Raw genomic sequence first — 16,475 nt, 5'->3', positions numbered from 1 at the left:
AAAGTAGAGTTTAGGACACCTCAGCTTTGCAAACACAGAATGGCATTTTTACATATCAAGAGCCCCCCAGAGTGCAAACAGAGCAGGCCTGGCTCCCAATGAGAGAAGCACAGACTATATTAGGGCCATTCCTATGCTAGACTCTGTGGAAGTAAAATCTTTGCTTTACCAAGACAATCAATGATAATTAGCTTGGCTTAAAAATTAGCTGTGATGATGCCGGGCGGTGGTGGTGCACACCTTTAATCCCAGCATCGGGAGGCAGAGGCAGGCGGATCTCTGTGAGTTTGAGGCAAGCCTGGTCTACAAGAGCTAGTTCCAGGACAGGAACAAAAAACTACAGAGAAACCCTGTCTCGAAAGAATCCCCCCCCCAAAAAAAAATTAGCTATGATTAACAAGAGACCAGCATCACTGAAATAAACCTGGGGAGTACTTCCTCAGCACCAGGACATAGAGGCTGTGGTCCAGTGGGGAATCCTTCAGACGGCACTGGTTTGAAGGCAGGAAGGGATCATGAAGAGCTAAGGCTCAGCACTGTGAGATCCATGAAAGGTCACTGATGAAGGTGCAGCCTCTGCTGCAATAGCAACATCATGACTGAAGAGGCCATGAAGAGAAGTTGAGGTCTGGCAATGTCAGAAGCCAGGAGAGGTCGTTGGTAGAGATACGGCCTCAACTTCAGTGGACACTCCAGCGTATTAGAGAGCCAGGAGAAGGAGATGACCACCGAGGGCAGCAGCAGGTGCAGAGTGAAGCTGGCCTCAGCCTACAAAACAAGTTGCTATGGAAGGCAGAGCCCAGAAGATATGAGTGAGTCCCAGGCCAAACAATGAGCTACACAATCCTGGGATGCACTGCTGGGCTCTGATTGAGCATGGCTGTTTTTAAGCCTTGGTTCTTCCCTTTTGGACTTAGGAAGTACTTAATTTTTTTTTCCTCTAAGTCCCAAGAATCTTGTTTATTGTAACAAATATTTTCATGGCTCAGAATTTCCTTGAAACAAATAAAACTAAAATAGCCAGAATAAAGTATTTTTAAAAATAAAAGAATTCAAACCACCAAAAGATACATTTTATATAATAATAAACAAAATATAAAAATGAAAGCCAACTGAGAAAGACAACTAGGTAACAGATATAAGAACTTCTGACTTTGCCTGTGTGACTTCTCTTTTCATTGCTGCACACCTAAAACAGGTCTGATGAGAATTAGGACAGTCTTGCAGGACTTACTTAGGCATTAAAGAAAATTAATGAAAATGTGTTTAAATATTTTAGAAATAATATTAACAAAAAATATCTCTCTATACTTTGTCTTGCTTCAGCCTCTTTCTTAGAAGACTGCATCCAGCTCTGCACATGGATAGCACAGCTTTCCCTGACAGCACACTTCCTGCATCCAGCTCTGCACATGGATAGCACAGCTTTCCCTGACAGCACACTTCCTGCATCCAGCTCTGCACATGGATAGCACAGCTTTCCCTGACAGCACACTTCCACTTTACAACAGTGTGATTTACAGTAGGAGAGTTACCCACAGGAAAAGAAAGAATTGAACATGGTGGATAAAGTACTGCAATTCATTAATTCGAATCACACATGATCGGTGGCCTGTACTTTGATAGTCCACTTCTTCTCAAGCCTCACTTTCAGATCATATTCTATTCAGTAATGTTTCTTACGAACATTAGAAGGCTCCACTCCTGTAAACACTTGTATCAACAGCTATTTCCTTGAATGGATCTTCTTCCTGAAGAAGGCTGCCCCAGCGAAGAGGCATGTCTCACCTAGCATGTCCAGGCCCCAGAAGAAACCCTATTATCTTCTGTGAAAAGACAGGAATACCAAGAAATCCAAAAGATTTGTTTATCTATTTACCTACTTACTTAGTTTTGAGACTCGGTCTCTCTATGTAGCTAGCCCTGACTAGCCTGGAACTCACTCTGTAGACCAGACTGGCCTTGAATTCAGAGATTTGCCTGCCTCTGCTTCCATTAAGGTGAGGGCTGCCAAGCCTGCCCTTAAAGCTTCCTGAATTTGCCATTATAAACGCTATCATCCCACACAGAAAGCAGTGCTGAACTAGGAATGTCCTCAGCTCCTCGGAGCTCACGGGATGTGTGCTGTCTTTGGCAGGCTATACTCTTTACGGATGTGCAACTCTGAACAATGTTCTTGTCTCTCACACCCGCATACAAAGCAGCAGCTTCTCATGGATGAGCCAAGGATAACACTTGCTCATTTCACAGCATCTGTCCTTGGAACTCTGTTGCAGGAGGTCCTTCCGCTCCTCCAGCCTATAGCCGCTGAGATACCAGCCCATTGGGATGTGGTCTCTCTCCCTTTAAAAAAGCGGCTACTTCCCTTCTCGCTCTCTTCGCTTCCTGCTCCATTTCCGGCGACTAGACTTCTTCCTGATTGCACAGAGGGCTGTTGTCTGGGACGGTTATCTGTAAGTTTTTTCCCCTTTAAATAAATATCACCCTATTAATCATAATTCCAAACTGGTGTGGCATTGTTTGTGACTTACGCCTTCAGAACTCTTCGGGGTGTTAGCATTTGCACAAGGTGGATAAAGCACAATATTAGGGCTGAGGCATAAGGTTTGTGACCAATGGGAAGTTCTGAAGAACTTGCCTCTCATAATCACAAGCCGTCAGGCTCCTGATCTCCTGGCTCTCCAGAGCGCAGTGGAAGAAGGGTTTGTGCCTGACCAATGGGAAGAGGACTGGAGAAGCCTTTGCTTCTGCTCAGCTCCTGTGTCCAGAGCTGCAAGGCCTCCTGAAACAGGGAGCAGAATGGGCTAGTGATGGGGTAGCCATCGCTTCTTTTCAAATACTGCTTCAGATCATGTGTATCCTGGGACCTCAGCAGTGTCCATGTTGAAACAGCAGACCAGGGAGATTGGACACCTATATGTATCATGTCTAATAGATGTTAAATCTCATTAAGCTGTCAACTGGCTCGTGGGAAGCAGCTGTATCTAACAAAAGGCTCTGCATCACAGAACCCGTCATCAAGGCCTGTACCTGACCAGGAATGATAACATTCCCTCCCGCTTCAGTCAAAATCTTCTCACAATGGCCAAAGAACCTCTCTAGTTTGTCCTTAATTCCTGGAGGGCCACACCCCTGACTGTGACATCAGATGGCAGCAGCCCCAAGAAGAGGTGCTGTCATAGTCCCTGCAGAAGGCAGATCTACAATGCAGACGTACTGAGAGGTGAAAGCCACAGCAGGCCATGAGGTCTGGGAGGAGGGCTGCTAGGCCCAGTGCCAGCTGTCACCTGCCTGCTGTCCTTCTACACCAGCTGTCCATCCGTCCAGTCCTCTTACCACAAGGACTACTCATCCAGCCTGGTGCCCAGCCCACTCCTGTCTCTGCAGCTGCCTCAGCTTGTGGGCCTGCTTCACTGTGGGGTACCAGAGTGCACAGTGGATGAGGGTGACCATCAACTTCGGATCAGCCAAGATTCCAAAGGGTAAGGGCCTTCACAGCGTAGAGGTGACATCTCTGTAGAGGGTCTCGTTGCCCAGGGCAAAAGCTGAAGGCCTGGGTCCCTGCACTAAGGAGAAATCAGGCCATGGAGGAGGACAGCAGCCAAGGTCCAGAGGCAGCTGGGGGAGGGAGGAAGGCAGTGTGCCTGGCGGTGCTATTTTAACCAGTCCTTGATTTTTCCAAGGCTGTGACTCTGCCTGTCACTCTACGGTTTATACTACGGTGTTACCACGGGATCTTGGAGAGAAACAAGAACAGAGGAGCTATGATTTAATGATGGCATATTTTTGTGTGTCAGGGTGATACTGGTTAGTTTTTGTCAACTTGAAATGAACTAGAGTTACGTGGGACAGGAGGCCTGAACTGAGAGACCGCCTGCTATGGGCTGGCCTGTGGGAACCCCTGTAGGGCATTCTCTTCATTAATGACTGATGTGAGGGCATATCCTACTGTGGGGGATGCAGCCCCGGGCAGGTGGTCCCATACTGTACAAGAAAGCAGGCAGAACAAGCCATGAAAAGCAAGACAGGAAGCGGTTCCCGTGGTCTCTGTTTCAGTCCCTGCCTTCAGGTTCCAGCCAGAGGCCCTACCCTGACCTCCCTCGAGGATGTACACTCATTCCTCAAGCTGCTTTTGGTCAGTGTTTATCACAACAACAACAAAAAAAAAAAAAAAAAAAAACCTTGAGCAGACTCATTATAAAATATGTATAATATATAATGCATCAAATACACATTCAGGATCTGTACCTCCCACTGCATATAACATACATCTCTACTTTCAAAAAGTTTCATAAAAACACACATCTTAAAGTGCCTGCGCCCAGGTACCGCGGCGGCATACACCGGAACCCCAGCACTGCAGAGGTGGGAGCAGAAGGATGGAGCATTTGTGACTGGCCTGAGTTACATGCTCAACTCCAGCCAGGCTGGGCTACGTACAAAAACCCAACCTCAAAAACTGGAAGGAGAACAGCCAGCGTGGCTGAGACTTCACAGTCTAGGTGTGGTCCCCCCCAGCACGGCTGCGCATGCCAGCTACGGCTCTCCGGCTCTTCGTCCTAGTGACAGCCTCGGAAACAGAGGCTCTTCAAGGGAAGAGCACTTACCACACAAGCCTGGTGGCTGAGCTCAGCCCCAGAGCCAGTGTAAAGGAGGATGGAGAGAACCAGCTCCAGAGCCCGTGTAGAGGAGGACGGAGAGAACCAGCTCCAGAGCCCGTGTAAAGGAGGATGGAGAGAACCAGCTCCAGAGCCCGTGTAAAGGAGGACGGAGAGAACCAGCTCCAGAGCCCGTGTAAAGGAGGACGGAGAGAACCAGCTCCAGAGCCCGTGTAAAGGAGGATGGAGAGAACCAGCTCCAGAGCCCGTGTAAAGGAGGATGGAGAGAACCAGCTCCAGAGCCCGTGTAGAGGAGGACGGTGAGAACCAGCTCCAGAGCCCGTGTAGAGGAGGACGGAGAGAACCAGCTCCAGAGCTGTCCTGTTCCACGCATGCACAGTGCCGTGTGATCACACGCACGCACATCATGAAAACACACACGAATAATCTTTATTTTAAAGTGGTTTAAGTACTAAAAAGTAGAAATACTGCACCCTAGTATGGCTCTACTCATGAGTACTGGACTACACATTTAAATGCGATAAAAGAAAACAAAACAGCATTATAAAATTACAGCACAGAAATGTACATTCTTTTGGCTGAACACACATACAGGACTAAGCTGAGATAAATTAAGGAATTTAAAAATAAACTTAGGGACTTGGCTATAGCTTTGTAGCAAAATGTGTGTTTAGCCTGGGAACGACCCCAAGTACAAACACCAGCACAAAAACATTTTGATAAACAAATGTATGTGATTTTAAAATAAATAAATTGATTTGTAACTATGGAGAAAAATGTATAGTGGACAGTACTTTTAAATAGCACAAAAAAAAAAAGAAAGAAAGAAAAGAAAAAGGGGACCACAGAGATGAGTTACATCATCAAAGTCATTTTCCAGGCAAGGAAACAGAAGCTGGAGGCCTGGAGCCATGCTGTGGGATGGGCTCTAGGGCCGACTCTCAGCGTGTTCCTTCTCCACATGTTCCTGCTCTCCGGCACAGCCCACATGCCAGACAAGAGCAGCCCACACCACCATCACAGACCACATCTAAGCTCTAACGTGCTGCGGTATACTCAGCGCCCTACCCGGGCTGACTCTTCCTCCTAAGCGTTCACTCAGAGAGCACAGGGCCAGGGAAAAGACAGCAGGTCTTCATACCTTAGCAGCCCTTGGGGCCAGACCATCCTCAAAAGAAGGGGCAGGAAACCAGCACTCCAACCTGTCCCCTCCTGTAATTCAAACTCAGAGCGACAAGACTGAAGATCGTGGTCCTAAGGACTGATCATCTGTCCTCTCTATGCTTGTTTAAATGACAACAAACCACTTTCAATGCTGTGTCAGCAGAAGGACTTGGATGTCTGTCTTTACACAGCAAACCAGGATTCCTTGGCATAATCCTAACCAACATATCTATTTGGTAATTAAGAGATATGGCTGCACAGGAGAAGCACATTTGATTCCCTTCATGTGAGCAACATGCATGCACACACACACTCACACACACACACACACACACACACACACACACACATGCACGCATGCACAAAGCAAAGTCAATCTTGAACCTCCAGGGTAAAGAAGCCGTTCTCACCTGTAGTAATGTTCTGCTCATCAGCCCTCTTCCTGTTCCTAGAAGAATCAAAACATGGAGGGGTAAATCCTACTGTATCTTAGAGATTTGGGGGCCCCCTTCAGGACTGATAAAAGGTCCTCACAGTGCTATGCTGCAGGTGGGTCTTTTGGCTCTCCCTCCCAGGAAAGATGGGATCAGGAGCTGTTCTAGAATATAACCTGGCCTCTCTGTGGGTTTGCATTCCTGGAACAGCAAAGCTGGGTTCTAGGTCAAGATCTAAGGACCTTGACACAGGGACAATGCTGACACTTCCCAAGATGAGCTACAACCTAAGAAAGTGACTCGGTGACCAGGCTTTGACATACAAACACAGAGTTAAATGTCCTGTCCTTGGCTGACAATGTAGTTCACACCAGCGGAGACGTTGACCAAAGACGGTCCTGTGAATGTTGTCAAGAACAAAATGGAGACAGGCATTTGTGTCAAACCCTGACAGGTGAAGTCAGAGAGAGTCAGAAGGGAGACGCTTCATACTTAATTGTCTTACAATAGGAACTAGCACAAAATATTCTGCTAAACTCCAACTTTACACAGTCGTCACGAGAAGACACCTGCCCAGCAGTCGGTGTCCGACCCTAGACTCGCACTGCCCTTGGGATTCTGTGGCTGTGGACAACTGTTTCAGAATAACTACGTAACCCGTCCAGTTTACCTTAAGCCCTTCCCCCTTTGCCTCCCTGAATGCATCTACAGTTCACTATGGCAAACATCCAGCTCTATAACCTGCAAGTGACAATTATCCTCTGTGTTGCTATTCAGACTGGCAGCTCGAATCTTCCAGAGCCACCATGTGCAAATGACCCACAGGGAGTACCATCATGCGCACCTCTCAGCTGGGGCCACGTGGGAAATCATTCACCCTGGGAGGTAAAAGAAGCTAACGAGCGGCCAGAGGGAAAGTCCAGTAGCATGTGCTTTTAGCGCTATGGTTGAGCGTGTGAAGAACAATGGGTCCCAACTGCAGAACTGTCTCTGCTACCCCAGACCCGAGTCCTCCCGAAGGACATTGTCTGCTCTGCAGATGCTGTCCACCCACGTCCGTAGGACATTGCCCAACTTCCGAGAAATAGATCCAAACTAATGCCAACTTAGCCTCCACAAGAAGCTATCAAATTCCAGAGAACGGTAACCTGCCTCGGTTCAGATGATCGATGATCGTGGGAGCAGACAGAGTGTTCCTCCAACATGAGAGAAGAGACCCAAACTGCCTGAGGGACAGTATTTGCTGAGGGCCACACCAAGGGTCCCTCCCCTGGAGCCACACCACGGCACAGAAGAAGCACCTCAAGTGTGGCTGGAGCACGCCTTACCCTCAGATAACTGCACCCTTCCTGGGCCTGGGACAATCCCACCCGCCTGCACGGTTCCCCAAACACTGCCAAACCTCAAGGGATACAGCTGAGCAGTCCTACGCTCAGAACACAAGTGCCTTTGAGGATTCAGCCCAGGTCTTTCCTTCAGGCTGAGGTTCCAGGAATACCCAAACTTCTAATTTGACAGTCTCGGTTTTCTCATTTCAAGGCTGACCGCTTTGTGCTGGCTCATCAATAAGGAAGCTTGTGCCTGGGTGAGGCAAATTCTCCTCCCAGCAGTCATCAGCTCTCCGTCTAGCGGTGGGACCCACAAAGTATCCCCCTTCTACATGATCACGCCCATTGCTACTGCCATTGTTCTGGTCTTGTGTGTGCAGTCATTTCCACGAGAGACTATTTCACAGCACAGTGGACGTCCTGGTTTCCAGCTCTTACACACGTTCTTCCTCAGAGATGTTCCCCGAGCCCCAGACGCAGACACTGTGGTGTAGAAGTGTCTGCTGGGGCTGGGTTCCCATGATCTCTGCAATGCGTCCAGTTGTGGTCTCTGAGGCAGTCTGCCCTAAAGTGGGTGGCAGCCACACTTATATCTGTGGCTATGGAGATAGGAACCACTATTTACCTTTCTAGGCCTGGGTTACCTCACACAGTGTGATCATTTCTAGGTCCATCCATTTCCCTACAATTTCACACTTTCCTTTTTCTGTACAGTTGAACAGAACTTCACTGAGCACACCACCATTTTGACTACTCGTTCATCCGCTGAAGAACATTCAGGCCGTTTCCATTTCCTGGCTATTGTGGATAGAGCAGCAATGAACATGGCTGAAGAAGAATCTGTTGAGTCCTTGGGACATATGCCAAGGAGTGGACATAGCTCCATCATATGGTAGATTCACCTTTCAGTTTTTTTGAGGATTCTCTGTACTGGTATCTGGAGTAGAAGATCCATCTGCCTTCCTGCCAGCAGTGAATGGGGGCATCTTTCTCCACAGCCAGCCAGCGTGTGCTGCCGGGTGTTTTGTTGATATCAGCCATTCTGACCGGGGTGAGACAAAATCTCAAGGTTGTTTAATTAGGGTTCCCCAAGTGCGAAGGAAAGTGTGCACTGTGAGGTGTGCCCCTCAGGTTCAGGTCACCAGTCCTGTCGGTCACATGGGCTCTTTAAAGACATGTCTAACGCTGCCCTCTCACAAGTGCTAAGACTTTATGTTTTCACGTGTTGTCCTTATTCATGGCTACATCTACTTCCCTTTTCTTTTTTCTTAAATTTGAAAGAAGGTCTCATTATATAGCCCAGGCTGGCCTCAAACTCACAGAGATCCGCCTGCCTTTGCCTCCTGAGTGCTGGGATTAAAGGCGTGCACCACAGCTGGCCTTATGGCTTCATCTTTCTTTCTTTTATTATTCCCCGTCTTCAATTGTAAGTTTTCTTCCTCATCTGTCATTCCCTTCCATAGAAAAGCAGGGTAAAGCACAAACAAACAGCGAAGCCCAAATACAGATGTGCTTCTGGAAATGACAGAGCCACTGCAGGAACCACCCCTGCCTCCCCCCACCCCGTCCCCGCCTTCCACACGACTCTCACCTGGAAAACAGGCAGGTACTAAGCCTGTGTCTTCAAACTTCCTATCTTTCAGCCATCTCTTCAGCTCTATAAACTCAGGTCTGTGGCTCTCGTTCACTGTCAGGAGAGGCAGGGACACACCACATTAACAGCGTTGTATCAGACAGGCAGATCACAAAGGGAATGAATCTCACTAAAAATGAAAATGATACACACTAAACAGAAAAGTCATTTGCTATATGGTTATTTCAATGCATGCACAAAAATATTTGATAAAAATCTAACATCAGTCTGATAAAAATCACCAGTTAATGAAGACAGAAGGAAATTTCCAAGCCCAGATAAATAACATACAACAAAAACACTGGTAGGGGGTGAGATGACAGGGCAGGGGCTATGGCCCCGGGTAGAACTTCTGCTCCACACTTAAAGTCCTGGCTCCATACTTAAAGTCCTGGCTCCATTCCCAGCACCACCATGCAGCTGCCACACTAACAGGGAAATGTAAGGAATCTGTCTCTGCCCGGCAAGCCAGCTCCCAAACAATAACACTGAGAGTTACCGCAGAAGCCCGGCCTATAGCTCAGGCTTGTTCCTAACTTGCTCTCAAGCTGAAATTAACCTGTTTCTATTGATCTACATTTTACCACGTGGCTTTTTACGCCTCTTTCATTCTGTATGTCCAATTCCTTCCATGTCTCATTGGCATCTCCTCTGCATCTCAATGATCTCCCCCTACTTCCTCTCTCTGTGCCTATACCTCCTGCCTAGCTATTGCCCGTTCAGCTCTTTATTAAGACAATCACAACAATGTATCTCCACACAGTGTACAAATAGCCTACAATAGTGAAAAGTTAAGTGATCTCCCGTAACATAAGGAACAAGAAAAAGATAGACATCTCTCATTTTCCCTCAAAAAGATAAAAGCTATTTAACCAGTGTAATAAGGGAAAATAAATAAAAGAACCAAAGTGGGGGAAAAAACAAAATTTTCAGAACACATAAGCATAATCATGGAATATCTAAGAAGAATATCAAAACAACATATGAATTTAACAAAGTTGTAAGATAAAAATCAATATATAAAAAATAATTATATTTACATATATTAGTAATAACTAAAAAATCAAATTCCAAAAATGCTACTAAAATATAAAATTTGGATGGGGGGGTTGTTTTTTGCTTTTTGTTTTTGGGGGGTTTTTTTGAGGCAGGGTTTCTCTGTGTAGCCCAAGCTGTCCTAGATTTCAGTCTGTAGACCAGGCTGGCCTCAAACTCTAGAGAACCTGTCTCTGCCTCCCAAGTGCTGGGATTAAAGGTATGCACCACCACTGCCTGATAAAATATGAAATTCTTAATAGATCCAAATATATATGTATGTTTGTATAGATAATGACTTACACATCAAAAGCTATAAAATACTGCTGAAGACAAGTAAAAGGTACATAATAAACATGACTTTTAGATTTTATGCTTCTTTTAGATATATACTGAAGATCTCATGAGAGCTGGAAATGGAGTCTAAAGTGAACAACCAGGGTTAGAAGACACAGCGTGGGGCTGGAGAGATGGCTCAGTGGTTAAGAAGTCATAGGGAGGATCTTCATGATGGTGGCTTTATGAGAGGGGACTGAGGATGTATCTCAGTGGTACAGCGTGCACTTATGCCTGAAGACATAGATCTGATGGCCAGCACCCCTTTCCAACAAAAGTAGGAGGAACACAGATGTCCTCACCACATGAGGACATGGTGAGGCAGGCAGACAGCCCTTTCCAGGAACCAAGTTATCCAGAACCTTGATGCTACATTTCCCAGCCTCTACTACAAGTTATTCTGCTTAATATACTCGGTCTCAAAGAGAGAGAGAGAAATATATACTGTGGTAGCTTGTATGTAATTGGCCCCCATAGTCTCATAAGGAGAGGCACTATTAGGAGGTGTGCCTTTATTGAGGTGGGTGTGGTCTTGTTGAAGGAAGTGTGTCACTGTAGGGACAGGCTTTGAGGTTTCCTATGACCAAGATACCGCCCAGTACCTGAGTCTACTTCCTGCTGCCTTCTGATCAAGAGGTAATCAGCACCATGTCTGCCTGTACACTGCCACACTCCCTGCCATGGCGATGAAGAATTGCATCTCTGAACTGTAAGTCGCCACCTCAATTAAATATTTTCTTTAACAAAGAGTTGAGGTGCTCAAAGTGTCTCTTCACAGCAATAGAAACCCTAACTAAAACAGAAATTGGTACCAGTATTGCTGTGATAAGTCTGACCATGCTTTTGCTTGCAGAACTTTGGACTTTGGTACTTTGGGTTAGGAAAGCAGTGGAATGCTTTAATCACTGCTTAATAATTCATATGAGTAGGAACAGGGAAGACAGTGGTGATAAGCGTTACTTGAACTGCTGGGGGCTGGTTCAAGAGATTTCAGAGGAGAAGAATTTTATTATGTTGCCTAGAGATCGTTGTTGTGATATTTTGGTGAAGAATGTGGCTGCTTTTTGCCCTTGTCTCAAGAGCCTGCCTGAGGCTAAAGTGAAAAGTTTTGGATTGATTCTGTGTGAGCAGACCCTCGTCCACACAGGGCTCTCCCACGAGGAACACTGTGAGCACACAGGACCCCTCCGCAGTCACCTCCTCTGGAGTCACAGCACCGTCTTCGCCTTCTGACTCTCCCCGTTCTTCCTCTTCGCTTCTGCATATTAAAAACAAGCGCCCCTGCGTCGCTCAACCTAAAATAAGGAGAGTCTCAGCCTTACTCACCAAGTGGATGAGTGAATATACAAATACACATTTTGGTGAATGTTTTCATTTTTTAAAAAATCCTTTTCTTAAAAGGTGTGTACACTCTTAAAAGGTGTGATAAATCAGGATCCCTGCAGTAACAAATAACCATAATGTGTCCTCTAAACCTGTGGGTCACTTGGGTCTCAACTATGGAGGTCACAGAGGTCCCACATCATATATCCTGCACATCAGATATTTATAGTACAATTCATAACAGTAGCAAAATTACAGTTATGATGTAGTATGGCACAAATTCTAGGCATTACTAATAAAAACCCAGAGTCAGACCAAGGGGTTAATGCTGGAAGACCATAGAAGCACAGCATCAGGCACTAGAGTTCTTACCTCTAGCACTGCTCAGACCAACGGAGCGACCCTGTCCTCAGACTGTTCCTTAGGCTGACTACTTCAGACTGTGGCCTCAGACTGCATCTCTGAGCTAAGGTCTCCTCCTGCCTTATCTTCCTCTCTCCACCCAGCCACATCACTCCTGTCTCCATCTCCCTAGTGCTGGGATTAAAGGTGTGGGATCCCAAGTGCTGAGATCAAAGGTGTGATCTCTGTTTCTCTTTGAGACTGGATTCAATCTAGTGTATCCCAAGGTGACCTGAAACTCACAGAGATCCGTAGGCCTCTCCCTCCTAAGTACTGGGATTAAAGATGTGTGCCCCCACCGCCTGGCCTCTAGTGGCTTAGCTCTGCACTCTGATCTTCAGGCAAGCTTTTTTTGTTAAAACACAAACAAAATAGCACTACAACATAGCAGTGAGATAATTTTATGGCAGGGGTCACCACAACATGAGGAACAGGGCAGCAGCATTAGGAAGGTTAAGACCTCTGCTCTAAAAAGAGGAAACAAAACCATCTGGAGGTCCTGCTGACTAGATTCTCACAGCTGACTTCCTAGACGTAGCCTTTGGTGACTTTCACAGTTCAGTGCCAGTTAACGCACTCAAGGACACACGGGAACTGGAGACAGGGCTCAGTGCACACGTGCAGAGCACACTGTGAAGGCAGAGCACCCACAACAATAAGTAAGTACCAAAAAGAATACACAGTCCTTGAAGCACCCATCATCTCAAAAGTCTTAGAAAGAAGAAATAAACCCCCATCAGCGTCAAATGGATTTTTAGACACTAGGGTCTAGGAATAAATATAACTACGTTAGAGAGAAATGAAAACCAAGATGGGAACACAAGTCAGAGATGAGCAGGAGACAAAAGAATGACTACTGCTTTCTACGTTAGTCTCTCGAAAGCTTTCTGAAAAGGGAAAATCCAGAGAATACAGACAACAGAGTGGGGACCAACTGGAGGAATTAACAGAAATAAACTCAAGCATTTTTGGAAGATGTACACTACGACATAAAACTAAGCGAGAAATAGTGAGGAAAAATAAAGTTGAAGTCGGGCATTGGTGGTGCACGCCTTTAATCCCAGCACTTGGGGGGCAGAGGCAGGCGGATCTGTGAGTTCAAGGCCAGCCTGGAGTCAGTTCCCGAACAGACTCCAAAGCTACCGAAAAAAAAATAATAATAATAATAACGAAAATTCTAAATTAAAAGATGGGGGCAGCTGGAGAGATGGCTCAGTGGTTGAGAGCTCCTGCTGCTCCTACAGAAGAGCAGGGCTCAGTCCCTAGTGCCCAAGAGTAATCCCTGTCCTAGGCGAGCTGATGTCCTCTTCTGGCCTCCACACGCACTGCACGAATGTGGTACACAGACACGTGTAGGTAAAACACCTTTATACCCAAGATAAGATAGATCCCTTTAGGGCCTGCCTCTGAGGAGACACAGAGAGAGAGAGAGAGAGAGAGAGAGAGAGAGAGAGAGAGAAAGGAAGAAATAGTATAACTCTATAACTAAACGACCTAAACAACACTATCTGAAAGCTCTATTTCACGCCCTACCCTGTATCGTACAGGTGCATACTAAAGTGGCATAAGTGATTTACACATATTTGACATGTTATACCCATGCAAAATGACTTCAAAATCTGCTTCTTAAAAAGAAAGAAAAAATGCCTGGGCAGAAATGAACCTCCAGGTCAGCCGCGCAGGTAGCGTTAATAATCTACCTCGGCAGGAACACTGGACGTGCAGGCCTGGTCCCCGCCGGTGCCCAGATGTGGGTGCACAGGGACGTGCAGTTCCACCGAAGCCCTGCACCCTGCTTCCCATCAGCACCCCAGTGATGGCCACACGCCAAAGCACAGTCCCGGCGGACCCCATCAATCACTGCACGTCGCCCACACAGGCAAACGGACTGGGGACAGACGACCGTGCATCCTGCGCCTGCACAGGGTTCGATCCCGTCCTGACTTCCGGTCGGGGAGAGGTTGCAGGCAGGACCAGGAAATTGGGGTCAGAATTTGCACAGAACTCGGGAAGTCCAACCGAACCCCGCTGTCGTTCCCCAGACAACGCCGGGCCAACCCAGAAGTCCTCCGCTCACCTGGGGAATAGCGCGTGGCGGGTGTGGAGTCGGAGACGGCGCGCTCAGCTGTGGAGGAAGCGGCTGCTTGTCGCGAGCCTGCGCCTCTGCTGCGCACGCGCAGTTCCCCAGCCGCCCCCCCCCCCCCACCACCACCAAATACACACCTGCAGCCCTGCCCCAGGCTGGCTTACCTGGCTCCCATCAGGACCCGGGCACACCATTTTCCCAGGCAGCTATCCCCTCATCCACCTCTGTGTACGCATTAGTCTTGTCCCGAGGCTGTTACCGGAATTGTTAGGGCCAAAGTATAAGGAAAAGTAAGAAGCTCGTAGGGAGAAATAAAAGGTGAGCAAGCTTTGGTCAATGCCAGGGAAGGTGTTTCTAGGTCTGGCCATTTGTGCATGATCGGGGCACAGGACTCAGTCAAAGACCAGAGGTCCCATGCTTTAGGCTGGGATTTTTGTAGTTAAGGATTCGGAAGGGAGAAAGGGAGTTTCCTAAGGGTAGAATGAGAAACACAGGGGCAGTTGCCTTTGCAACCTCTGGGTGACTAGAGTAGGTATCAGCTGGTTTTGTTTGATTGGTTGGTTTTTTTTTTTTTTTTTTTTTTTTTTTTGTACAATCACTAAAGAACTTTTTGAGTTCAATTTCAGGGATTTGGCTGTATTGGAGTCAGGGGACGTTCCAGACCCTTTTCTCATATAAAAGATAGGGGAGACTTCTCTCTGGCTACTTCCTCTTGACACAGGGGACATCGTTTTTTAGAAGTTTTTCAGTCTGGGGTTACTCTAAAAGACACACTGTTTTTAATTTGATTTGCGTGATGGACGAATTTCTGTCCAAAGACCCAAGAGAAATTTCTGGTTTTTTAAGAAAAGTTTAAAAGACAAGGCAAAAACATAAGGGTAGGGAGAATTAAGAGGAAGGAAAAAGGTTACAGGAGAAGCAGGATGGCAGGGACCAGGAGCCCATTCAGAGAAGAGACTGTAGTTGGGTTGTCTCAGGCTAAGTCCAACAGCAGAAGACGGGGTCCAGTGGTGTGGAACTTGCAGCAAGTACTCGCTGTGATAAAGGAGAAAAGCACAACTGATAACTTGTCCAGAGTGAGAGACATTTAGCAAGACCAAGCACAGTGTGCTTCACCTGCCTAACAGTGCTCAGCACTGAGGAGCAATACAGGGGTGTTTCCTCAAGAAACAGCAACAAGAGGGATCCAGACACTGATGGGGTGTTTCATGTCTTGACTGACGTAGAGGCCCACAACTGTGATCCGATTTCCATGCTGTCTGAAGGTCAGAGAGTTAGAACTTCTTTTCTTTCAAGGCTATTGTGCTTCAACCTCAAATAAAGGCCCCACCTAGATGTGGAGCAGAGGGTTCTGCTCGCTCAAGGTTGTTGTCAACAGGTGTGGCTAATATCCAGACCTTCTATTTCAAGTATAGAGAAGTAGATCAGTTTCTACCTCAAACAGAGCTCTAAGGATCCTACTAAGATTTTACTACCTTAGGGAGCTGCCTATGGATTCCACCCAGGGAGTGGTTTGCATACAAAATGCTTTTGGTCTAGGGTGTGAGCAATACTTGTCTTGTTCTAGCAACAGAATGTTTAAGAATGTAGCCTACGACCTTCAACTGGTATATTCATTTCCTTGTATCATGTTAATATAGTTGGTTATCTTACTACTATCTTTTGGGGCCAGGGGTATGATAAGCTAGTGGAAATTAAACATTGGCGAACTCAGTATTCACGAACTCCCTCCTGGTACTATCCTATGTTTCTGTTTATTATTTTCACTCACATCTTCCTTCAATTGATTTATTTTTCTAATCCCCTACTCTGGTAAACAGAATCTTTGTCAAAGCCGATCTCCAACACTGTGATAGATACAAATCTATAATTCCAATGAAATTATATAGAATAAAGGACTTAATTAGGAACACAAAAGAGAAGTCTGAATAGGAAGAAAGATTGTCTCATTCTCCATATGTATATTTTAATATTTTTGAAAATATGTATAATTTCTCTATTATTTCTTACAATACCTCAAGACTTTTCAAGTATTTCCACAAAAACTTCAAGGCACAGGTGCAGCAGAGATGGCTCAGCAGTAAACAGCACTGGAATTTCTGATGCCCAGCACCG

The 16,475-nt window shown here is 46.4% G+C and overlaps 1 protein-coding gene across 1 annotated transcript in view; it reads right to left on the bottom strand.

The window, feature by feature from the left end:
- Setd4 (SET domain containing 4) overlaps nt 1-14,124 on the bottom strand; it is a 29,045-nt gene extending 14,921 nt beyond the window's left edge. Inside the window, exons 1-4 of the mRNA XM_041673299.1 lie at nt 13,975-14,124; nt 11,747-11,844; nt 9,137-9,232; nt 6,194-6,231 (exon numbers count right to left, since the gene is read on the bottom strand). Coding sequence (XP_041529233.1) covers nt 6,194-6,231; nt 9,137-9,232; nt 11,747-11,813 — 201 coding nt within the window. The 5' untranslated portion in view covers nt 11,814-11,844; nt 13,975-14,124. The remainder of the gene's footprint in view (nt 1-6,193; nt 6,232-9,136; nt 9,233-11,746; nt 11,845-13,974) is intronic.
- Nucleotides 14,125-16,475: the final 2,351 nt, after the last annotated feature.

This window comes from Microtus oregoni, unplaced genomic scaffold (assembly GCF_018167655.1).
Source record: "Microtus oregoni isolate MIOR12 unplaced genomic scaffold, Mior012 000023F_ref0000262, whole genome shotgun sequence".
Classification (NCBI taxonomy): domain Eukaryota; kingdom Metazoa; phylum Chordata; class Mammalia; order Rodentia; family Cricetidae; genus Microtus; species Microtus oregoni.
Note: the sequence above shows the minus strand (reverse complement) of the source record. Positions and strands in the feature narration are given on the sequence as shown.